The 24,917-nt window shown below is 39.8% G+C and overlaps 1 protein-coding gene and 2 long non-coding RNA genes across 5 annotated transcripts in view; 2 read left to right on the plus strand and 1 right to left on the minus strand.

Moving 5' to 3' along the window:
• Nucleotides 1–24,917, plus strand: part of LOC147838706 (uncharacterized) — a 129,406-nt gene that overhangs the window by 23,536 nt on the left and 80,953 nt on the right. The window lies entirely within an intron of this gene.
• Nucleotides 1–24,917, minus strand: part of ntng2b (netrin g2b) — a 146,448-nt gene that overhangs the window by 19,210 nt on the left and 102,321 nt on the right. Inside the window, exons 6-10 of one of the 2 annotated variants that reach the window (XM_087300459.1) lie at nucleotides 20,637–20,699; nucleotides 16,701–16,877; nucleotides 12,283–12,420; nucleotides 8,878–12,198; nucleotides 8,101–8,175 (exon numbers count right to left, since the gene is read on the minus strand). The exons of the other annotated variant lie outside the window; for it this stretch is intronic. Of the exons in view, the coding sequence (XP_087156585.1) occupies nucleotides 8,101–8,175; nucleotides 8,878–12,198; nucleotides 12,283–12,420; nucleotides 16,701–16,877; nucleotides 20,637–20,699 (3,774 nt within the window). The remainder of the gene's footprint in view (nucleotides 1–8,100; nucleotides 8,176–8,877; nucleotides 12,199–12,282; nucleotides 12,421–16,700; nucleotides 16,878–20,636; nucleotides 20,700–24,917) is intronic. 2 annotated transcript variants of the gene reach the window in all.
• Nucleotides 3,368–6,159, plus strand: LOC147838707 (uncharacterized). Its single transcript, XR_015519857.1, has 2 exons — nucleotides 3,368–5,337; nucleotides 5,379–6,159. It is a non-coding gene; the product is annotated as an uncharacterized LOC147838707 (long non-coding RNA).

Consider the following 24,917-nt stretch of genomic DNA (forward strand, 5'->3'; position numbering starts at 1 on the left):
GTTTATTTTTTCCCCAATTTCTGTTTAACGGAGGGCAGATTTTTTTCAACACATTTCTAAGCATAATAGTTTTAATAACTCACCTAATCTAATAACTGATTTATTTTATCTTTGCCATGATGACAGTAAATAATATTTTAGTTAATATTTTTCAAGACACTTCTATACAGCTTAAAGTGACATGTAAAGGCTTCACTGTTAACTAGGCAGGTTAGGGTAATTAGACAAGTTATTGTGTAACGATGTTTTTTTTCTGAAGATTATCGGAAAAAAAAATAGCTTAAAGGGGCTAATAATTTTGTCCCAAAAATAGGTTTCAAAAAATTAAAAACTGCTTTTATTCTAGCCGAAATAAAACAAATAAGACTTTCTTCAGAAGAAAAAATATTATGAGACATACTGTGAACATTTCCTCTGTTAAAAATCATTTGGGAGATACTTAAAAGAAAAGAAAAATCAAAAGGGGGCAATTAATTCTGACTTCAACTGTAAGTTTAAGTATAATAAATTGTAGTAAAAGTTTTTAAAATAAAGCATGTTTGTAATAAAGACAGTAAAATTGCTAATGTGTTTGGTGTACGGCAAACCGCATTTGTGTGAGACTCATCATTTCAGAAAGGCTTGAATAAACTCCACCACAATTACATTAAATTAACTTACAAGGTATTTTTGACTAATAAGCTGTATTTCAGCTTCATCCAAGTCGGTCTCTGTCACTGTGCTGTTTATCTGATGTAATGCATGATGAGAAGCAGACACGCACGTCTGAGTGTTGGGCGGGAAGAAGCAGCCCACCGCTCATTTGCATTTAAAGCCACAGACTACAAAAACAGCTGTAGTGTACTGAGACACAAAAATAGACAAATTCCGGAGGCTGTAATAAATGTTGTGAAGGGTATTTTGAGCTGAAACTTAATTCTGAAGACACCAAAGGTTAATTTAACATCTTGTAAAATAGATGCCCTTTAAGATGGCTGATAAAATTAAACTAATTAAATTAAACTGCTTTTATTCTAGCCGAAATAAAACAAATAAGACTTTCTCCAGAAGAGTAAACATCGTTGGAAATACTGTGAAAAATTCCTTGCTCTGTTAAACATCATTTGGGAAATATTTAAAAAAGAAAAAAATGAAAGAGAAAGAATTTTGACTTGAACTAGGTTTTTATACAAAGGTCAAAACCTTATTAAAGGTTAAATTATATATAATACAATTTTTTCCCTTGACCTTACTGCAAGATAATTGTTCAGTTCAATTAATTTTAGGAAAACAAGACTTAATATGTTTAAGTTAGAGTTCAACTATTGATGAAAATGTTTTTTTTCTTCAGCAGAGCAATAACGATTTTTAGCTAAAAGTGAAACTATGGTCCTTGCTGATCTATTGACTGTTTACATAGACGTCACATCAGTAATCTGATTAAGACAATAATATCATTCAGGTGTTTACACGAGTGGCTTTTTGAATGCTTCTTTCATGATCCTGTTTTACATGTTATAGCCCATAGATAAATTAACAACATTGCGTCACCACCCTATCCAACGTTTCCTTTGGAGTTTCATGTAATTTCAGGTGTTTCATTTTCACTTTTGGTACTTGAACTGCAGTTTGGCTCTTTCGCTTTCATTCAGGAACAATTCATTCATGACAAACTGAGGTGTTGAAAGCGAGTATTAAGTAAGAACTGATGGAGGAGTGTTGTATTAATGGAGTTTGATACCGCACGACGACAGAATTCTTTTATTTTTTCAGATTTGCGTGTGTCTGTCCTTTACTGACTCGAGAATAGTGTCAAACAGCCGTGTGTGTGTGTATGAAATATATCCTGTATAAATTAAAATGCGGCGAAAAGTCCTACGTGATGGTAATAGTTTGATTTCGGTGTTTACATGTCTGTACTGCACTTCAATATAATGCCACTAGAATTGGCATACTCCAAGTCTTAATTACATTTCTGTTAAGTTTACTTATGACCTTAATCTGATTAAATTAATCAAAAATCACTGTTGACATGGTGAACTCTTAATTAGAGTCGTCTTAATCATCTTAATTTATTGTCTTAATTATATTAAAATCGGATTATTGGTGTCCATGTAAACATACTCCATGGATATAAGCATTCTGAAAGTCAAAACAAGGCAGAAATAGGAAATGTGGATGTGTAAATATGAACACTCATATGTCGATGAGCTCCTGACTTGACAAACTATTTGCATAAAATAAATGTCCGGGAAAGTGAATTAAATAGAGTGTAAAGTGAAATAAGTGGATGGGAGGTTCGCTGTTGTGAATGTTTAACATGTCTACAAACTGCATCAGTCACACTGCTGGATCAATAGAAAGATATTGACTTTCTTTTTTGCATCACTTTGTGTCTTTCCTGCTTCTGACGGCTGAAATTAAGACGCGTGTGTGTGTGTGTGTGTGTGTGTGTGTGTGTGCGCGCTGCTGACAGGGTGGTATCTCACACACTCTTATGGGAGTCTTTCCCACACTTCGTGTGTTTGTGTGTGTTTGTGTGTGTGTGTGTGTGTGTGTGTGTGTGTGTGTGTGTGTGTGTGTGTGTGTGTGTGTGTGTGTGTGTGTGTGTGTGTGTGTGTGTGTGTGTGTGTGTGTGTGTGTGTGTGTGTGTGTGTGTGTGTGTGTATTCTGGGGATGCTGGGAAATCTGTTGACAGATGTTTTCACTAACACAGCTGTTTCTCCGTCTTCTGAAGCAGATCTTTTTGTCAAACTGCTGGGCTTCTCCCAGTCCCTATTCACACCTGTCCTTTATCTTTCTCTCATGTCTGTTTCCTTCTGTCACTCACAGAAAATCTGTGTCTTGTGTATCAGTGCCTTATGTTCAGTGTCGCTCTTTTGAGAAAGAGAATCAGTTCCTTTAACATTTATGGACTCTCTTCACATTTCCAGATTTCTCAGTAGCGTATAAGTCGTCATAGTCGGGTAAGCTTTGAATGTAAAAGTACGACAAATATGCTTTCTACAATCCTATTTGCTGAAATAATAAAAGAAAAACTCAACAATGGTGTTAAGACTTTCAGCAAAAGGAAAAATAATAGTGTGAGACAAAAACGGCAGCCAGAAGAGAGAATCATGTCAAATTTACTGCCCCCACCCCCCCCAAACACATTGCATTAGAAACACCTCGCATAATCGGTAATTAGCTTTTTTGTAAATTGATGCAAAGATAATATAATACATGCAGAAATACATTAAAAAAATCTAAATTTAATTTTTTTTCAAGGATTTAAGATACTCATGACTGTAAAAACACATCATGATTTTGCCAAGTACGATGCATCTATGTGCAAAAATCTGTAATTCACTACCGAAGTGAGGTTTATTTATTTATTTATTTATTTTTTAGAAAGTTTATTGCCAGGTCAGCTTCTCTGGCTATTTCATGGCAAAAGAGATATCAACAGCAATTAATAATACAGAAAATAAAGAAAAAACAATCTCAAAGTTTTTAAAAACTTTCTTTTGTTGAATATTTTACCAAAAAATCATTCTGGTAACACTTTACAAAAGGGTTGTATTTAGTTGATGTGAGTTAACGCACATTAACTAATACACAAATACTGTAATACATGTATTGTTTATTGTTTATGTTAGTTAATGAAAAAAATCATTCATTGTTAGTTCATGGGGGCAACAAAGTGGCTCAGTGGTAGCACTGTCGCCTCACAGCAAGAAGGTTGCCGTCTAGGTCAGTTAATAAAGGGACTAAGGCAAAGAAAAGGACACGTAACTCACGGTGCATTAACTAACATTAGCAAGCAGGAATTTGGTTTATTTTTAAACAAAAATATCATACATAAAATATCATTAACAAACAATACATTTCAATATGGTCGAAAATGTAGTGGGATGAAGCACAAGCTTATTATTTTCCCACCCCATTACCACATACATTTGTCTACTACTTAAACTTTTTTCTTCTTTTACTTATCTCTTCCATTTACATGAAACATATTTTATCCTTTTGGCATCTTTGACAAATTATGTTTCATTCCATTTGTACCTTTACATTTTGTAACATAGACCCAAAGAAAAAAAAACATAGTACTGCAAATAGCCATTAAATAAACGTCATCATACCTCTCACCTCATCCTTTTTCAATCCCCTTCATCATTATATTCCATTAATAATATATATGTATACAACATTACACTTTAAATTGATTATCATCCTGACATTGCTTGAGAGGCTAATCTAGACTGTTCCATAGTTTTACCACAGACAGACATACACAAACATTTTAAAGTTGTCCTTGTTTTTAACCTTCTAAAATGTAGTTCTTCTCTCAGATTACATCCCCCTTGTCTTTCTTCAAAAAACTTTTGTGTGCATTTTGGAAGTAGTTTATTCCTAGCTTTAAACATAAATTGTGCTGTTTTAAAATTTAACCAAATCATTGAACTTGAGTATCTTTAACTTACAAAATAAAGGATTTATATGCTCCAAATACCCCACATTTTCTATCATGTAATGCAGTGGTCACCAAACTTGTTCGTGGAGGTCCGGTGTCCTGCGGATTTTAGTTCCAACTCTTATCAAACACACCTGAGCAAGGTAATCAAAGTCTTACTATATTTAAAACACTCAGGCAGTTGTGTTATGGCAAGTTGGAGCTAAACCCTGCAGGGACACCGGCCCTCCAGGACCGAGATTGGTGACCCGTAATGTAATGTATTAGGAAACTTGAACTGCTATTAATAAATGCTGTACAAGTATTGTTGGTAGTTAGTTCATGTTAGTAAATACATTAACTAATGAAACCTTATTGTAAAGTGTGACCAAATTCCTTTTACATCTCTCTGGATAAAAATAATGATCTGATAACACCACAAGTGTGTTAAGTAGTTTAACAGCTTGTTTCACCACTGAAGTGACCTTGCACATAAACATACATATTCAGCAGACCGTTTAATCCGCTTTACAAATACTTTGCTGTTTCTGATTAAATTTTTTTTTTTTATCAGTACAGAAGTGTGTTTTCAATATTTATGTGCACTGAAAGAGTCAGAGAGCGAGAAACTGTCTCAGCACATAGGAACTGGAAAATCAATGAAAAATAAATGAGTCACACGCAAAATGCCTACAACACACTTACCTTACATTTCACACATAAGACAGAGAAGCAGGGATGATGGGGTTGATGAGTTCGGAAGCAGGAGACAGGAAGTGACATGTTGAGAAACATCATCAAACCAAGCGAGATTTTAATTATTCACTCTCACTTTATCTTTCTACAGAAATAGCCATTAATTTACATGTTAACTGTAACATGTTCTAGAATCAGCATTGATCTAGAACAGGGTTTCTCAACTGGTGGGTCGCGACCCAAAAGTGGGTCGTGGGAACGTTTTCAGTGGGTCGCGGAGTGTGTGGTCAATAAAGCAACAAAAGTTTAGTTTATTTACTGATTTTGCTTGTACTCGACTTTTATTTTGAAATGCATGTGCGACAACCCTACCGTTTGACATGTGAAATTTCATTTAATGATAGCAACAAATATGTCAAAGCGCAAGTGCGACCACGAATATGTAAAGTATGGATTTACATATATTGATGACAAAAAAAGACTTAAAGCCTCAGTGTGTATATCAGTGTCATATGTAGTGAGGTGCTCTCATAAGACAGCATGAAACTTTCTGAATTAAAACGACATTTAAAAACCAGACAACATGTTTTATTAACAGTTCAGTTTAGTTCAAGGTAACTGAACCTGTCACATAACCAGCGATCGATCCCCAGAGATCGCTGGTTCTCACAACAAACCATAGACTACACTTCCGCCTGGACTACATTTTCATACATGCACTTCTCCCAGACACCCATGCTCACACATCTAGCTTGATTACACTCACCAGCAGAACCTTGTCAGAGACTGATAACACACCATTCATAAGCCACTCTTTGACCCATCCTGTGGGCCGACTCTGTACCAGTAACATTACGAAGCGTCTTCCCTGTCTTGTTTTCCTGAGTATAGACCTTAGCCTTGTTCATCCGTGTTCTCCTGTTTAGCCGCCTGCCTTTCGACCTGTTGCCTGTTTATATGACTACGATTCTGGATTTGCCTACACATACCCGTTTGTACCTGATTGATCTTTGCTTGCCTGACGCTGAATAAACCTGCATATTGGATCTACCTCCAGTTGTCTCTGTCACTCCCCCTGGTCGTTACAGAACCTTTCCATACCCTAACCACTGTTTACAGTATTTGTCGTTTTTTACTTTGTAATATTTTTATAATTTGATACATTTTGTTAAATGACAGCAGTAAAATATAGTTTATTTGTAAGTTTGTTTGGTGAATTTCTTATGATTTATCTGTCACTACTTAACAAATAAAAACAAATTAGTTATCATTCCTAAAATTGTTTCATAGTTTTTGAAAATTTGAGTCGCGGCCTGATGGCCATGTAAAAATGTGGGTCCTATGGCCAAACCAGTTGAGAACCCCTGATCTAGAACACGTTACAGTGCTTTAAGAGTTGTAGTGAAATAAGATGAGTTCTGGAAACCATTTTGGTGATAATAAGTAAAAGGGAACAGTGAAAACTATATCGTTAATGAGTAAAAGGGAAGAGCCAAAGGTTCTAGAATTTAGAACATTCTATTTTAAGAGACTAAAGTTAAATCTAGAAAATGTTACAATGGAACCATCAAATATTCTTGAACCTAGAACGTTCTAGAGCACATTAGTGTTCGTGTATAAATGAACAGGTCTAGAATCTAGAACATGTTACAGTGTTTGAGAGTTGTAGTGAAATAGAGTGAGCTCTACAAACCAATACTGTGATAAGTAGAAGGAAACAATGAAAGCTACACAGAGTAGAAGGGAAAAACCAAAGGTTCTAGAATTTAGAAGGTTTTTAAAGTGAATTCTAGAAAATATTACAATGTTAATGAATAGAAGGAACCGTCAAAGATTCTTGAACCTAGAACATATTAGATTGTTCATGTGATGTACAGAGCTAAGTTATGTTCTAGAATATATCAAGGTTGCCAAGTAATTGTCGGTAATTACCAAGGAGCGCTTTGTAATTACCGACAGGTGTGTTTGATTAAGGTTTCAGCTGAACTCTGCAGGTAGGTAGATCACCAGGAACAGGATTGGGCACCCCTGTTTTAGAATATATCAATGTGTAGATAAGAGTAGACAGTAATGGTCAAAGGTTGTAGAACCCAGAACATTACAATGTTTGAGATGCAAGTAACTTGAGTGAAGTCTTGAGCACATTAGTGTTAGTGTAGAAATGAAAAGTTTAAAGGTCTAAAATCTAGAACATGTTACAGTGTTTAAGCGTTGCAGTGAAATAGGGTGAGTTCTAGAAACCATCATAGTGATAACAATTAGAGGAAAACTGTGAAAGTTACACTGTTAGAGAACAGCCAAAGGTTCTAGAATCTAGAATGCTTTTAATTCTAAGAGAATTGTGAATAAGTGAATTCAAGAACGCATTACAGGTTAATGAATAGAAGTAACCATCAAAGATTCCTGAACCTAGAAAATGCTACACTATGCATGAGCTGCACAAAGGTAAGGTGTTCTAGAATACATTACGGTGTTTAGGAGTAGATCGAAATAGTCAAAGGTTGTAGAATCTAGAACATGTTAGTGTTTTTCAGTTGTCTGATATTAAGGTGAGTTCAAGAACATTGCCGTGTTTATGAGTACTGTAGAAGGAACAGTTAAATGTTCTAGAACCTTAAAAATTACAAAGTTAGACATGCAAGTAACATGGGTGCAGTCTTGAGCACATTAGTGTTTGTGTAGAAATGAACAGTTTATGTCCAGAATCTAGAACATGTTACAGTGTTTAAGCGTTGCAGTGAAATAGAGAGAGCTCTAGAAACCATTACAGTGTTAAGTAGAATGGAACACTGAAAGGTACACCATTAATGAGTTGAAGGAAACACCCAAAGGATCTAGAATCTAGAACATTGTTGCTTTTTAGTTGTAAGGAACAAAAGTGAATTCCAGAACTATAGTGGTAATAAGCAGAAGGGAATGGCTGAAGACTAATGATTAAAACATCAAATAAACATCTTCATTTTCTCATTCCATTTGTGATTCTTTCTCACCTTGAAAGTCGTCATATATGATGCCTTTTAGCTGTACAGTCTGTTTCCCGCCAGATAATAAGAACTTCATAAGAGCTTTGGAAAATGAACAGTATGATTATTATATTCGTTTATCTGGACCCCTATTACAGGCAAAGCAAACTGACTCTACGGCAAGCAAATAACAAGCTATGAATTTACACCGTTAAGGGAGGGAAGAGAATCATCGTTTAAGCCATCTAATGAGCCCAAAAATCCACTACCAAGCATATGTGCTATCAAAAGTACAACCTGAAGTGGGATATTATAGAAGCTAACACAGCACAATGTTTATGTGGGGGTCTAATGACTATACTATGAGCACACAGCCATAAACTTCACAACCCAAAATGCACTCTAGTCTACTTCACAGCATCGATATCTTTATCATCTACTCTCTCCCACTAAAGCGCTGGCTTCACTTCACCCTCCCATATATCGTGCTCATTTGACTGTTTGTGTGGGTCAAGCAAGGAAAAAGGACTGAGCACTGCACAGATCAATTAATAATGTCTGAATCACTGACAAGACCATAATGAAAAAATGACCATTCATAAATTGATCAGTCTGTGCCAGTTCTACTCATCAAAGAGGGTAAAGTACACCAGCAGAATGTATAAAAACAAACAAGCTTTTATCAACTCTACAAAGGCCTGTTTTACCATCATCAGACTAATTAAACTAAAAGCCATTTCCTAAAGATTCTAAATCAAGTATGCGCTCTATACTACAAGCCTTTTAATACCAGCTGAGTCCTACCTTTATGAGTATATCCCTCCTTTTTCTCTTCAGGTGACATGTGTATTGAAACCATCTCGATGTTTGGATCAGACTCCAATGCTGAGATTGGCAGCACGGATTCGTCTGTTGTCCTGGCAGACTCTGGTATCGGCCCATGTGACTCACTTTTTGGTTCATTATGTAGGTGTCCATGAGGGTTATGCATTGGCTCATGCGGATACACTACTGACCCATGAGGCTTATGCCTTGGCCCATGAGTTTTATGCCCTGACTCATGAGGATTATGCCCTGACCCATGAGGATTATGCCCTGACCCATGAGAGTTATGCGCTGACCCATGAGGATTTGCTACCGACCCATGAGAGTTATGCGCTGACGCATGAGGATTTTCTACTGACCCATGAGGATTTGCTACCGATCCATGAGAGTTAGGCGCTGACCCCTGAGGATTTTCTACTGACCCATGAGGGTTATACTCTGACCCATGTGGGTCATGCCCTGACCCATGAGGATTCGCTACTGACCCATGAGGGTTATGTGCTGACCCATGAGGATTCGCTACTGACCCATGAGTGTTATACTCTGACACAAGAGGATTCGCTACTGACCCATGAGGGTTATGCTCTGACCCGTGAGGATTCGCTACTGACCCATGAGAGTTATGCTCTGACCCATGAGGATTCACTACTGACCCATGAGGGTTTTGCGCTGACACATGAGGATTTGCTATTGACCTATGAAATGTATGCCCTGACCCATGAGGATTTGCTACTGACCCATGAGAGTTATGCTCTGACCCATGTGGGTTATTCTCTGAGCCATGAGGATTTGCTACTGACCCATGAGAGTTATGCCCTGAGCCATGAGTATTCACTACTGACCCATGAGGGTTATGCTCTGACCCATGAGAATTCACTACTGACCCATGAGGGTTATGCTCTGACCCATGAGGATTCACTACTGACCCATGGGAGTTATGCCCTGACCCAATAGGATTAACTATTGGCTCATGTTTGTTATGCCCTGACCCATGAGGGTGTACTACTGGGTCATGAGATTTATGCTCTGACACATGAGGATTCACTACTGGGTTGTGAGGGTTATGCCCTGACCCATGAGGGTTGTGCCCTGACCCATGTGGATTTACTACTGGCTCATGAGATTTATGATCTGACTCATGAGGATTTGCTGATGACCCATGAGGGTTATGCTCTGTCCCATGAGGATTCACTATTGGCTCATGTGTGTTGTGCTTTGAACCATGAGGATTTACTTCTAGGTCATGAGATTTATGCTCCAATCCATGAGGATTCACTACTGACTCATGAGGTTTATGACCTGACCCATGAGGCTTATGCTCTGACCCATGAGCATTCACTACTGGTTCATGAGATTTATGCACTGACCCATGATGATTCACTACTGCATCGTGAGATTTATGCTCTGACCCATGAGGATTTACTACTGGATCATGGGGATTCATAACTGGGTCATGAGATTTATGCCCTGACCCATGAGGATCCACTTCTGACCTATGAGGGCTATGCTCTGACCCATGGGGGTTTACTAGTAGCTCATGAGATTTATGTTCTAATCCATGATGATTCACCTCTGACCCATGAAGGTTATGCTCTGACCCATGCGGATTCCCTACTGGATCATGAGATTTCTGCTCTGAACTATGAATATTCACTACTGACCCATGAGGGTTATGCCCTGACTCGTGAGGATTCACTACTGACCCATGAGGGTTATGCCCTGACTCGTGAGTATTCACTACTGACCCATGAGGGTTATGCCCTGACTCGCGAGAATTCACTACTGACCCATGAGGGTTATGCCCTGACTCGTGAGGATTCACTACTGACCCATGAGGGTTATGCCCTGACTCGTGAGGATTCACTACTGACCCATGAGGGTTAAGCCCTGAGCCATGAAGATTCACTACCGACCCATGAGGGTTGTGCCCTGAATCAAGAGGGTTTACTATTGACCCATGAGGGTTATGCCCTGACTCGTGAGGATTCACTACTGTTCCATGAGGATTATGCCCTGACTCGTGAGGGTTCACTACTGACCCATGAGGGTTATGCCCTGACTCGTGAGGGTTCACTACTGACCCATGAGGGTTATGCCCTGACTCGTGAGGATTCACTACTGTTTCATGAGGATTATGCCCTGACTCGTGAGGGTTCACTACTGACCCATGAGGGTTATGCCCTGACTCGTGAGGGTTCACTACTGACCCATGAGGGTTATGCCCTGACTCGTGAGGATTCACTACTGACCCATGAGGGTTAAGCCCTGAGCCATGAGGATTCACTACCGACCCATGAGGGTTGTGCCCTGACTCAAGAGGGTTTACTATTGACCCATGAGGGTTATGCCCTGACTCGTGAGGATTCACTACTGTTCCATGAGGGTTATGCCCTGACTCGTGAGGGTTCACTACTGACCCGTGAGGTTTCACTACTGACCCATGAGGGTTATGCCCTGACCCGTGAGGGTTCACTACTGACCCGTGAGGATTCACTACTGACCCATGAGGGTTATGCCCTGACCCGTGAGGGTTCACTACTGACCCGTGAGGGTTCACTACTGACCCATGAGAGTTATGCCCTGACTCATAAGGGTTTACTATTGACCCATGAGGGTTATGCCCTGACTCGTGAGGATTCACTACTGACCCATGAGGGTTATGCCCTGACTCGTGAGGATTCACTACTGACCCATGAGGGTTATGCCCTGACTCGTGAGGGTTGACTACTGACCCATGAGGGTTATGCCCTGACCCGTGAGGGTTCACTACTGACCCATGAGGGTTATGCCCTGACTTGTGAGGGTTCACTACTGACCCATGAGGGTTATTCATTGATTCCTGAGGATTCACTACTGCTTCATGTGATTTATGCGTTGACTCATGAATATTCACTACTGACTCAAGGGGGTTCACGTTTGGCTCAAAAGGTTTTTGCGGCGATGAATGTGGATCCCCTATTGGTTGTTGAGGCTTATGCATTGATTCATTAAGATTTACAATTTGCTCATGGGGTTTATGCATTGATTCATGAGAATTTACTTTTGGTTCATGAGGTTTCTGTATAGTCTCATGGGTTGTATGCATTGAGTGAGGTTTCACTGTTGACTCATGAAGTTTCTGAATTGGTTCATGATGTTTTGTTACTGATTCATGTGATGTTTGTGCTGCTCCATGAGATTCCGCTGTAGACACATGAACTTGAGGTTTGTGTAGTGGCTTGTGTGTTTCCAAAATTGGCTTTGGAATCGACTCTGGCTTTGGCTCGGCAGACTCCCGCACTGATCCAACAGGTTCAGGTGCTGGTGTGACAGATGCACTGGTGACTAATAATATGATTCACAGATTGAACAAATATACTGAGAACACATTTAGACACTTCATACCAGTTTCTTCCCTGTGTCCGTTATGTTCCAGAAAAGTCTCCATTCTCTTTACATCTTCAGATACTTCATGTCTCCCTGAAGTCATCTCTTTCTTTTCAGAAATCTCTTCAACTTCCCCAGAATCCTCCACTGGTGGTGCTGTAATGATTTCTTAGTTGTAATCACTTAAATAATCACAAATTTGGTACACAAACAGCACATTCTTCTCTATAAACAGCAACTGAACAACAAGCAGTCTAGTTAGAAATAACCTGTACATCAGCCTATACTCTATAGCAAGACAAACTCCATAATAAACCACAGATTAATTAGGGAAAATCAACAAAGCCACATCTACCACAACACTACTACAATGCTGACAAAAAACTATTGAATAGCAAGTCACATCTCAATGAAATATTCTAAGTTGTGTTAGGTAAATGCAGGTAAATATCTGTAAAATTACCAAAATGACGTTGTCTTTGTGACGACGTGCATTTTTTAATTAAGCGGTAAAGACATTATGTAATTTTCCAGAAAAGCACCACTCACACGTCCTGACAAATTCTGACATCATTAATCAAGCCAATCCTGTGGATATATAGAAAAGTATTGCAAATAAATCTGATGAAGAGATGTGGACTAAACACTTTGGCTTGTCGAGAGGTAAGTTTGAGTGTGCTGCAGCAAAGTCCCTTTAAGGCAAGTCATTTCACTCGGCGGCTATCTTTAAAACACCTCTCGTGCAGTATGCTCGGGCATTCTATCTGAACGAGGAAACATCAAATTCTCCAAGCTCACGATTAGATTACATATTTAGAAACACCAATAAAATTAAACAACAACCGTCTTATAAGTTTTGTTTCTAAACGTTCAGATCAAACAAAATCGGCACTGTTTCAAGTTACACCAAGGTAATGCATATGTGGACTCGAAAAGAAAGATATCACGACACCAACCTTATTTACGGCCATTTTACACATTATCATCCATGATATACAGCTTAAAGTGACATTTAAAGACTTAACTAGGTTAGTTAGGTTAACTAGGCAGGTTAGGGTAATTAGGCAGATTATTGGAGAACGATGGTTTGTTCTGTAGACTACCGAAAAAAATATATAGCTTAAATGGGCTAATAATTTTTGTCTTTAAAATTCTGTTTACAAAATTCAAAACTGCTTTTATTATAGTCGAATAAAACAAGACTTTCTCCAGAAGAAAAAATATTATCAGACATACTGTGAAAAGTTCCTTGCTCTGTTAGTTTCCCATCATTTGGGAAATATTTAAAAAAGAAAAAGAAATTCAATGGGGGGGGATGATTCTGACTTCAACTGTGTGTGTGTAAGGGGAAATTCTCTTTGCTGTAGGACTTTCAATCATAGTTCAAACAATTACAGGTCACCTTTTTGACTTTCATAAAATCAGTCATGTGATATCAATAGTTACACTACTGTTTCTGTTAAGTTGGCCTTGCCTTTTATGTCTGTCCTTTTATTGGTGTGATTCTTAAGGTGCACTCACACTAGGCTATCTGAACCGTGCCTGGCCGCATTCCCGGTTTGTTTGACAAGTGCGAATGCTCCTAATTGGGCCCTGGCATGGTTCAGTTGGTCGGCCCTGGCCCGGATGAAAGAAATGTGCCAGAGCACGATTCAGTTGGGCTTTGGCGCAGTACACTTTGAGTGAGTGCAAAACTGCCTGAGCCCAAAACTGAACATGTGACATCACTTTTAAGGGACTGTTTTATATGGATTTATTAATCGTTCTTTTTTTCAATGAACGCAAACTGTGCACTGAAAAGAGTGTTGCATGCAGAACTGTTGCAAACAATTTATTTGTGTTGAATTTAAACAAACAAATTAAGTTAAGTTAATAATGTTCAACTTAATTTGTTGGTTTAAATTCAGCCCAAATAAATAGTTTACAACCACTTAACGTTAAAAAATGTAGTAAATCCAAGGAATCGTCTTTGAATAATTTTTTTTCAGTGTAGTTTATTAATGCAAACCCCTCACTGCATGTCAAAAGCACCTTCAGCAAACCTCCTATTACCTGCAGCACGAGGATTTTATGATCACTTTATAAGCGTCAAGTTGTGGATCTGTTCCGCAAAATATTTGATTGCATCACTGCGTCCCAAACGAATAAAAATAATACAAAATGATACACCTAAAACAATGCCCACTGCTGAGCGAGAGCGCTTCTACGGAACCCCGGAAGGGACGTAGTGGAGGAGAAAAAAATTGGCTGGGTGAAAAAAAAAATAATGGGTGAAAGAAAAAAATGGGTGGGAGGAAAATATATATTTCTAAGTTTTTGCGTTCCCTCGCAAAGATGTTTTGCGTTCCCTCGCAAAGTTGTTTTGCGTTCCCTCGCAAAGATGTTTTGCGTTCCCTCGCAAAGATGTTTTGCGTTCCCTCGCAAAGATGTTTTGCGTTCCCTCGCAAAGTTGTTTTGCGTTCCCTCGCAAAGTTGTTTTGCGTTCCCTCGCAAAGATGTTTTGCGTTCCCTCGCAAAGATGTTTTGCGTTCCCTCGCAAAGATGTTTTGCGTTCCCTCGCAAAGTTGTTTTGCGTTCCCTCGCAAAGATGTTTTGCGTTCTCTCGCAAAACTGTTTCTCCACAAACACTTCCTGTTGACTTCACTCACGTAAACCCTCCCGTTTTTGCCGAAATTCTCCCATATTTTATCATTCTATCCCACTTTCTTTACATTACTGTGCGCTGATTGTCGCCTTTCACTTTGCAACCTCTGAACCAGTGAATGCATGTTTAAGCGCTGACTGACAGACGCGCTTCGTACAATAAACTGATCCCAGATCAGCGTCTGTACGCGCCATTTAAAGGGACACTTCTGTTATCAAACAAGTGCGCAGCAAATAAATCTCATGTTTTGTTTAGTTTGATAACAGAGGTGTCTCTGTAAGAATGCACAGATCTATAATGAAAGCAGTCCATTACTTTAGAAACTGTTTGTGCTCATTTAAGAGAAAATAAGCTGTTTAAAATAAAACATGCAGGACGGAGATGTTTCATATTATTCAGTGTATTTGTCTGTTTAAACATACACCCGCTCCTCTGTAAATGGCGTGTACACACGCTGATCTGGGATCAGTTTATTGTACGAAGCGCGTCTGTCAGTCAGCGCTTATACATGCATTCACTGGTTCATAGGTAGCATACGCACAGTAATGTAAAGAAAGTGGGATAGAATGGTAAAATATGGGAGAATTTCAGAAAAAACGGGAGGGTTTACGTGAGTGCAGTGAACAGGAAGTGTTTGTGGAGAAACAGTTTTGCGAGAGAACGCAAAACATCTTTGCGAGGGAACGCAAAACAACTTTGCGAGGGAACGCAAAACATCTTTGCGAGAGAACGGAAAACATCTTTGCGAGGGAACGCAAAACATCTTTGCGAGGGAACGCAAAACATCTTTGCGAGGGAACGCAAAACTTTGCGAGGGAACGCAAAAAACTTAGAAATATATATTTTCCTCCCACCCATTTTTTTTCTTTCACCCATTATTTTTTTTTCACCCACCCATTCTTTTTCTCCCCCACTACGTCCCTTCCGGGGTTCCGTACGCTTCTCTTCTGTTGAACTGAACAGCCGCATTATTAATGCGTAAGTACTGTATGCTAGGGGGGCGACAATCGTGCTTTGGCACGGTTCAAGGCAACTCTACCTAGTGTGAGTACACCCTTCATTTGAGTCTAGTTTCATGAGTGTCCTGCTGAGTGATTCACTGTATGTGTTTCTTAAATACGCGAAAAGAGGCATGTGCTGATGAGAAGACAAACCAAACTACAATTAATCTCCGCTGACGGATTGATTTGGTTTAAGTTGCACAAACGCATGTAAACATCGACCATGGCGTGATTTCATCAACACACACACACTATCCTGCTGGGAACCTCAAAGATCTCCACCTTTATTAAATCTTTCCGAGGAGCTGCTCCGTCTCTCTTCTCAGCCGAGTGCTTTATTTCTCCTTTCACTTTTTCCATGCCAACTTGACACTTTCTGATCTGAGCTCGAGCTGGAGTTTCTCATTCACTCGTTAAACGTCATGCAGTATTCATGTCTCGGCTTCGATCAATGAGCGTGTGTGTGTGTGTGTGTGAGCGTGTGTGTGTGTGTGCGATGAATCTTTGTTTTATATATTCGCAGGCCGCCAGTAATCCGCTTTTGTGCTGAAAGATGCAAAGTCACTCTATATTTTGACAGAGGGAAAACACTGTCTAATTGAGCATTGATTTCCCCCTGCGCACGCTTTGGAACCGTTACCCACAATCCTCTAGGGGTACGTTTGAGTAGATGACTTACTGGCAGCAGAGTCGCTGAGCTCTTGGCTTGGCTACAATGCTTTGACTGCCAAAACAAGTCTTTGAAAGATGCTTCTACAGCATACTAACAGCACCAGCACACACACACTTACCTTTGCTCTGTATATGTATGTGCACAGGCTCCTCCTCTGGAGGTGTGGCCTTGCGGGGAGTGTCCTCTCTGAAAATATGAGAAGGGGGCGTGGCTTTTGGGGTGGTATAAAGTGCCTTGGGGTCTATTTCAGCTGATGGGACGTGGTTTACAGTATCTACATGTGCCTGAGGAGCATCTAATGGGATTTGAGGGGTGAGGTGTAACAGAAACGAGTTAGAGAAACCAGAGTCAGCATGGAATACACACACATACACACAAAGTGCTGAGCCTAACAAAACCACTTGCATTTTAAATCTTGCAGTTGCTTTCAAGGCAAACGGGGGGCGCTAGCGTCAACCGGAGCGCAGTTCTGCACTGCAGAGGTGGTTTAGGATTCACTACATGTTCAATCTTTGTTTTAAAATATTCAGAATGGACTCTTAAGCGTACTGCTTACTGTGCAATCTATACTGTAAAGTGTCCAGGGTTGTGCAACATTCTGAATTAAACCATCTGCTTTCTTTCAGTTCATGTGTGGTTGTTTGTTTATTACAGGTGTCACGATGCAATAGTTTACAGTTTGGTGTGTACATGAGGCTTTTAAGGTTTTTAATGACCTCATAATTAACCTCATTTGGTTTTAAACCTTTATGAGTTTGTTCTATTGAACACAGAAGAAGATACTTGATACCATTGATACCAAGAATGCTAATACCATTGACTTCCATAATAGGAATAAATAATACTAAATTAAGTCAGCTAGTGCCAGCTAGCAGTATTTCCCAAAAATATCTACTTTTGTGTTCAACAGACGAAAGAAACTCAGGTGACAGGTGAGTAAATGATGGCAGAATTGACATTTTTGGGTGAACTATCTCTTTATCTTTTAAACTTAATCATAAAATTATGTTTCCACTCCACTGTTTACACTGTGGCTTTCATAATTAGTTTTCCTGCCAGATTCATTCAAACATATGCATTTGGTGATTAACACATAATAATGATGATGATAATAATGATAATAATAATTATAATGATGGTAGTAATATTACAGTTTTTCTATATTGGTCTGGCTCTTTTTTTAAAACATAAATTACATTCTCAAAATTCCAAGATCATTTATGATGAACTGTAAATAATATGCCAAAATTAAATGATTTTTTCCTCAAGTCAAGTAAAATAATCTGCCAATGGGGTCAGCAAAATAATCTTGCTTTTTGATTTGGGATAAGATTATTTTGCTTAGCTCATTGGCAGATTATTTAGCTTGATTTAAGGGAAAACTCACTTCATTTTGGCATATTATTTCTTAAAACAAGACAATATGTTTTGCATGTTTAGAAAATGCTTCTTGATTTAAGAACTTTTAGATATTTGGACTAGAAACAAGTCAAAAAATCTAAGTAAGAAAAGCATTTTTTTGAGCTGACTATTAAACTGAGTGGTAACATTCGAATCTACTGGCAAAAAGTGCAATGTGACCGCGGCTTAAGAGTAATGAATATATAGGCTGAAAACAATCAGTTTAACAGCATTTTGTTTTCTTAATTTGTTAATGTTTGTCTATATGCACATGCAGCACAAATTTGGATGCATGTTGTCAAACTCATGATGTTTCCTCAATTTGTTACTGCTTTTTATTTGCGTGTCTTTTTTAATATTTTTTTTTACTCGTTTGAGCTCTCTTATCCACCGTAGTAACTAGTATTAAAGAGGTTCTAAAGTGTCGACAAATTCGAAAAACTTAAGGCTCGTACACACCGGGAGGCTTTTCGTTTGCGTTTATCGTCAGCGTTTTTCAAGACGTTTTTCCGGATACAAACCCAAGCGATTTTCACTGCTGTCAAGCAGAAGGGTATGCAAAATCACTCATTGACATTAGATGGCGCTACACAACTTTAAGGGCCTTATCACACTATGCCATCCGTACCGTGCCCAGGCACATTTCCCGGATCGTTTGAGAAGTGTGTGCGCTGAATCGGGCTCAAGCACGGTTCACTTGGCCGGCCCTGGCCCGGTTGGAAGAGGTGTGCCTGAGCGCGGTTCACTTGGGCTTTGGCGCGGTACGCTTGTAGTGTGAGTGCAAAACGCGCCAAAGCCTGAAACTGAAAGTGAGACGTGACTTTTAAGGGACTGTTTCATATGGATTTATTAATCTTTCTTACTGTTCAGTGAAGGCAAACTGCCGTAGTATATTAAAGACGGAAACCCCTCACTGCACCACAGCTGCGCGGCTTCAGCAGACCTCCTCATTCCTGCAGCACGAGGGCTTTATGATTGTTTATGAGCACCAAAAGTGGCGGATCTGTTCGGTGAAATATCTGACTGCGTGTCACCGCATCCCTAAGGACTGTTTGGCGAAATATTTGACTGCATGTCACTGCATATCAAACGACTGACACAATATAACTAGAGCAATTTCTGCTGTGCTGAGCGAGAGCGCTTACTGAACAGTGCAGCATCAATTGTGGTGTGAGCGCGGGCCGTCGGGGGAGACAGCAGGGGGGACAAGCGTGCTTTGGCCCGGTTCGAGGCAACTGTACCTAGTGTGAGTACGGCCTAAGCTTCTGACACCCGCTTGTAACACAGAAGTAGAAGACAAAGTTGACACGCTTGTTGTTATGGATGGTTCAAGCAGCAGCTCCAGCGCTAGCGATGAAGAAATGATTATTGTTCAACAGAGCAATAAGCAGCTCTACGTTCATATCGCCTCTGCGCATCTTCTTCAATGTGCGCTCGCATAGACAGTTTTGCGCTTGAGCGCCTCCAAGTGCTGTTTACTGTAACTTCAGCAGCTCTGTGCACGTGAACAAATGTGCAAATCTGATTGGTGGAGAGGGTCGCGCCAAAACATAAAAAAATTAGCACGAGGTGTTATTTTTAAAAATGACGCCTTTACGCCTGGCGTTTTGCCCGTTGATGTGCACGATCACATTGACGCCCTTTATTTAGTCATGAGGCGTTAAACGTCGACAGAAAACGCGAGCAAAAATTATCTCGGTGTGCACTGGCCTTTAGATATTACTACTTGGTAATACTAATGAGATACTTAGATACTTAGATACTTAGTTCAGTACATAGTTAGCTTTTCTGCATTAAATATGTATGGAAAAACAGCAAAAACCTGGCAAACTAGTAGGCCGCATGATGCTATTTTATGAGTTCACACTTACAGATGTTATAATAAAGCATATTCGGTGTGCTGTCCAACGAGAGCGCTCTGAGCTTGGAATAGACACCCCAACTCGTGTTATTCCCCTTGTCGGGAAAGTGACAGACATTAGGGTCCGAGAGAAGTGTCTAGCCCCACCCCAGAGCTCCGCCCCCTAGGTAGATGGTGTTTTAAGAGGTGAGGTGTCAGGGTGGTTGAGGGATGCTAATGTCGTGAGATAATGAAGGTAGTAAGAATTTGGTGTTCATGGGTGTTTGGTCTAATGCTGATTGTCAATGATGTGTTAGAATTGCTGAAACATCTGCGCATGCTCCTCCAGAAATTAGTTTATAAAGCATCACTACAGTACATGACATCAGTACATGCCATTTAATTCTCAGAAATACTTGCATTGCATTATTTTATAATGTCAAAATGTCTTCTCATGTGCAATAGGTCATGAAATAAACAGTATTTGTGCATACTAGAGAATCCACACCAGTTATATCTGACAAATCAAGTGCGTCATCAGTTTATCAGAGCACTTTTGTAATAGCAAGGGTCTTAAGAGTAGTTTAATGCAGATTGTGAGTGCGTGTGTACATGTGTGTGTGTGCTTGTGTAGCTGCAGATGGCGCTCTGTTGGATTAAGGCACATTACATCATCAATAAGCTCTGCTAGTACACAGAGGCAGCAACTAGTCTAGTCTATGTAAAGTACTCGAGGGTTGTATATTACTCTAGATGTTATATTCTAGGTTACATGTACAACTACAGGAGCCTATAAGGGTTATAGTGTCCCACCTGTGTCCAACACTGGCGATTCTGTTACAACTGTAGTGAACTCTTCAGCTGAGGTATCGGTCACTGTTAGCATAAAATGAACAAAGGCAAATTTAATAAGCATATTATGAATGCAACATCTGATTGTAAGATGCAGCTGGTATTTGAAGCCTATGAACCATAATGCACATGTAGGATTTGCAGGAGAAAAGGTTTGCCAAAAAGTGCAACAAATCAGTTATGGTCAGTGCAATGACTCTTCAAACGTGTTGTGATCAGTAGGATTTTGCTCATCAATGCTGCTTTAATTTATTTAAAACAGTGCAATATTGTGAAATATAACAATTTAAAAATGTTTCAATGCTATATATATATATATATATATATATATATATATATATATATATATATATATATATATATATATATATATATATATATATATTAATAAATCCCTAGCTGCGTCCCAAATGGCACACTATACACTATGCACTCATGTAGAGATCTGCGCGGGACTAAATTTTGAATCCCGCTCCCGCCCGCACCCGCCAGGTTTTAGCCCGAACCCGACCGCTCCCGCTTATATTAAGAATTTATTGTCCCGCTGCCCGACCTGCCCCGTTTTCTGCCCGCTGCGCCCGATCCCGCTAAAGAGCGGGGGAGAACAAAACCGAAAATCCCCCAGCTATACAGTCCAGACAGCCAAGCTGTCTGTATAAACACACACACACACACACACACACACACACACACAGAGACCAATCTCTCTCTCTCTCATACGCCCGCGCGCGCACTAACACACACACAAGCACCAAGCACACACACAGGCGTTTGCTGTTATATCAACTCAAAGGCTTGTAATACCATGTATCAAGTACCAATGTAATACCAAAAGGTTTTATATAAAGGTATATAAATACTGAGTCACGCCAGCTCCGGGCCGCAGCACATTACTCTCGGGCCGATTCCGGCGCGGATGCGGCAGCGTCGGCTCGCTTACGGCCGACGCATCTGGCCCGATTGATTCACTGGCCGGAATCGGGCAGTGAGTCCACAAGCATCCAGAGTCCGGCAGCCGGAGCCGGGCTGAGTGGTAAGTCTCCGGCAGGCGAGAATCTAGCCGGAACTGGCCCGAGTGCATTTTGCTATCTGGGAAAGCTCTCTCTCTCTCTCTCTCTCTCTCTCATTCGCATAGCAATATCCGCGATATTGCTAGACAGCCCGCTCCCGTCCCAAATTAAACCCGTTACCGACCGCTCCCGCAATTTATTCGGAAATTTATTTCCGCGCTGCAGAAATCTGTTCGGGTCCTGCGGCGCCTGCAGGACAGCCGCGGGAATGCAGACCTCTACACTCATGCTCTATGTACTCATGCACTTACACACTCAACAGGATAATATATGTATGTAGTGTCGTCCCAAATCGAGCTCTAATGTTTTTTTACTAAGCGTAAATTCAAACCGTTTTTCTAATGACGTTTGACGGTTGCCAAATCAGTGAAATAAACGACCAAACTACCAAATAATACCTGCCGTGAGTATAACCGCATTCACCATCGGGAGGCGCTGTAATCACTCTCGTAGAGAATTTTGATTTCACCATCCAAAATAAATAAAGTTATTCAACATGTGCGCTCGATGGCTCAGCCCCTCCGCTCCGCTCCAGTTTTCCATGTTACATGAGTGTTCATAAACTACAGTAATATGCTGATTTACTGATTAAAAATAAATACATTTCTGATTATTATCAGTGTTAAACCTTTAGCTGCTTTACATTTTTGTGGAAACCATAATGCTCTACAAGGAGGCAAAAGATCTCTGGATCACCTCTTGAGATCTGAGGAATGAGGTTTATGTGATCACCAGCTGAATTTTGTTACATTAGGGCAAATATAAATGTCCAAAACATAATTTACTCATTTCAGGCCTGCTCATAATCCTTTTATTAGCCTACTTATAATGTCCAAGACATTGCTATTAATATTAAATGTTACTTTTGTGCTGTTACTAGCTGTTTTCTTCACCTATTCACTGGTTTAAGAGTCTTAAATTGGTACGTCTTCACCTGGTGAAAAAGCAATCTGCAGTCTATTGAATCTGCAATCTATTGCTTTTTCCTGCAGTTCCTGGATGTAATGTCGAATCTTAACAGCCGAATTTGAGCCACTGAGTTTATGGAAGTGAATTTTTAAACTGAAACAAAAACAAAATGAATCGAAAATTGCCTTTTGAATTTTATACATCACATTTTTAAACAGAACCGAATATTTTGGAAGTGAAATCTGGAAGTTGAATATGAAGTAATGAATTTAAGTATGAAATTGTGTTTTGAATTGAAATATTCACAGCTTAAATAAACAGCTGTGCTAAATTTCTTATCCAGCATATGTTTTATACAGCTGATGCCCTTCCAGCTGCAACCCATGACTGGGAAACACCCATACACACTTTCTCACACACATATACACTACAGACAATTTAGCTCACCCAATTCACCATGTGTTTGGACTTGTGGGGGAAACCGGATCACCCGGAGGAAAGCCACGAGAACATGCAAACTCCATACAGAAATGCTGACTGATGCAGCCGAGGCTTGAACCAGCGACCTTCTTGCTGTGAGGCGATCATGCTATCTACTGCGCCACCGTGATGCCCTGTGCTTCCTATAGTAATTACAATTCTTTCATTCATTTTCCTTTGGCTTAGTCTCTTTATTCATCAGGGGTCACCACAGTGGAATGAACCACCAAGCTATCCAGCATATGTTTACATGGCGGATGCCCTTCCAGGTGCAATGCAGTATTGGAAAACACCCAAACACTCTCACATTCACTACAGACAATTTACTACCATTCACCTATAGCGCATGTGTTTTGGGGGAAACCGGAGCACCTGGAGAAAACTCACGCCAACATAGGGGAGAACATGCAAACTCCACACAAAAATGCCAACTGACCCAGCTGGGACTCGAACCAGCAACCTTCTTGCTGTGAGGCGACAGTGCTAACCACTGAGACACCACGTCGCCCCTGTAATTATGCATTCTAACCTCAGCCATTTTACAAGTACATGTCAATAATAGTACTTAGGAGTTCAATTATTAGTTCCACTGTATCAAAGACACCTTAAAGTTTGACCTATTTAATTTTTATAAAAAAATATTTAAGGATTTTTTTTCATAACTAAAAGGCTCCAATATACACTCTTTATGAAAACAGAAATGATATTTTTCACCGCTGTTGTTTATCCCCCTTGCAAAACAAAAACATTTATGTCCTAAAATTCATACCGAGGGCGACACAGTGGCGCAATGGATAGCACGTTCGCCTCACAGCAAGAAGGTCGCTGGTTCGATCCTCGGCTCAGTTGGCGTTTCTGTGTGGAGTTTGCATGTTCTCCCTGCGTTCGCGTGGGTTTCCTCCGGGTGCTCTGGTTTCCCCCACAGTCCAAACACATGCGGTACAGGTGAACTGGGTAGGCTAAATTGTCCGTAGTGTATGAGTGTGTGTATGTGTGAATGTTACCCAGAGATGGGTTGCGGCTGGAAGGGCTGCGTAAAAACTTGCTGGATAAGTTGGCGGTTCATTCCGCTGTGGCGACCCCATGAATTCATACCGACCACAAACCTTTTAATGACAGTATACAGAACACTGGACTGATGGAAACATCTCTAATATATAATGTAGAAACTCTGACTTTGCAATGCATTATATTCTCTTTATACTCTTTTTTATATAATAAAACTTTTTTTGTATGCGAGTCCTATTTTTTTTTTCTTATGAAAGAAATGGCCCGATTCCACTGAGTAGTACGGTACCAATCGGTATGGGTTACCTTTATTAGGCAATGGTAAGCGTGGTGTACGACAGAAAGTTTCAGACAACATCATTTTCGCTCGCGGAAATGTCTACAGTAAAGCTGTACGGGTCGTTCATATCATATGAGAAGCACTTCTCGCAAAACAGATGCTTTATACACAAATACTTGTGTTTAAATGTTCATTACTAACCTTCTATCAACATAATTTGATTATAACTGCAGATCAATGACAGTGCTAAATAGCCTACTGTAACGTCTGCAATTATATAAAATAAATAAATGAACATATATGAACACATACAGACCCTTACAGTCTCCGATATCTTACCAATTACAGAAAACTACACACAGCAGACATTTAGTCCTTATTTGGGTTTAAAAACAACACACAATATATTGCTCACAGTCAGTGCAAACCTCTCATCTGTGTCTGTAATCTTCAGCAGCACATTTACCCTCTGTTAGAGAGTCATTCTGTCATTCA

Source organism: Danio rerio, chromosome 21 (assembly GCF_052040795.2).
Source record: "Danio rerio strain M-AB ecotype USA chromosome 21, GRCz13ab, whole genome shotgun sequence".
In the NCBI taxonomy this organism is placed as follows: Eukaryota; Metazoa; Chordata; class Actinopteri; order Cypriniformes; family Danionidae; genus Danio; species Danio rerio.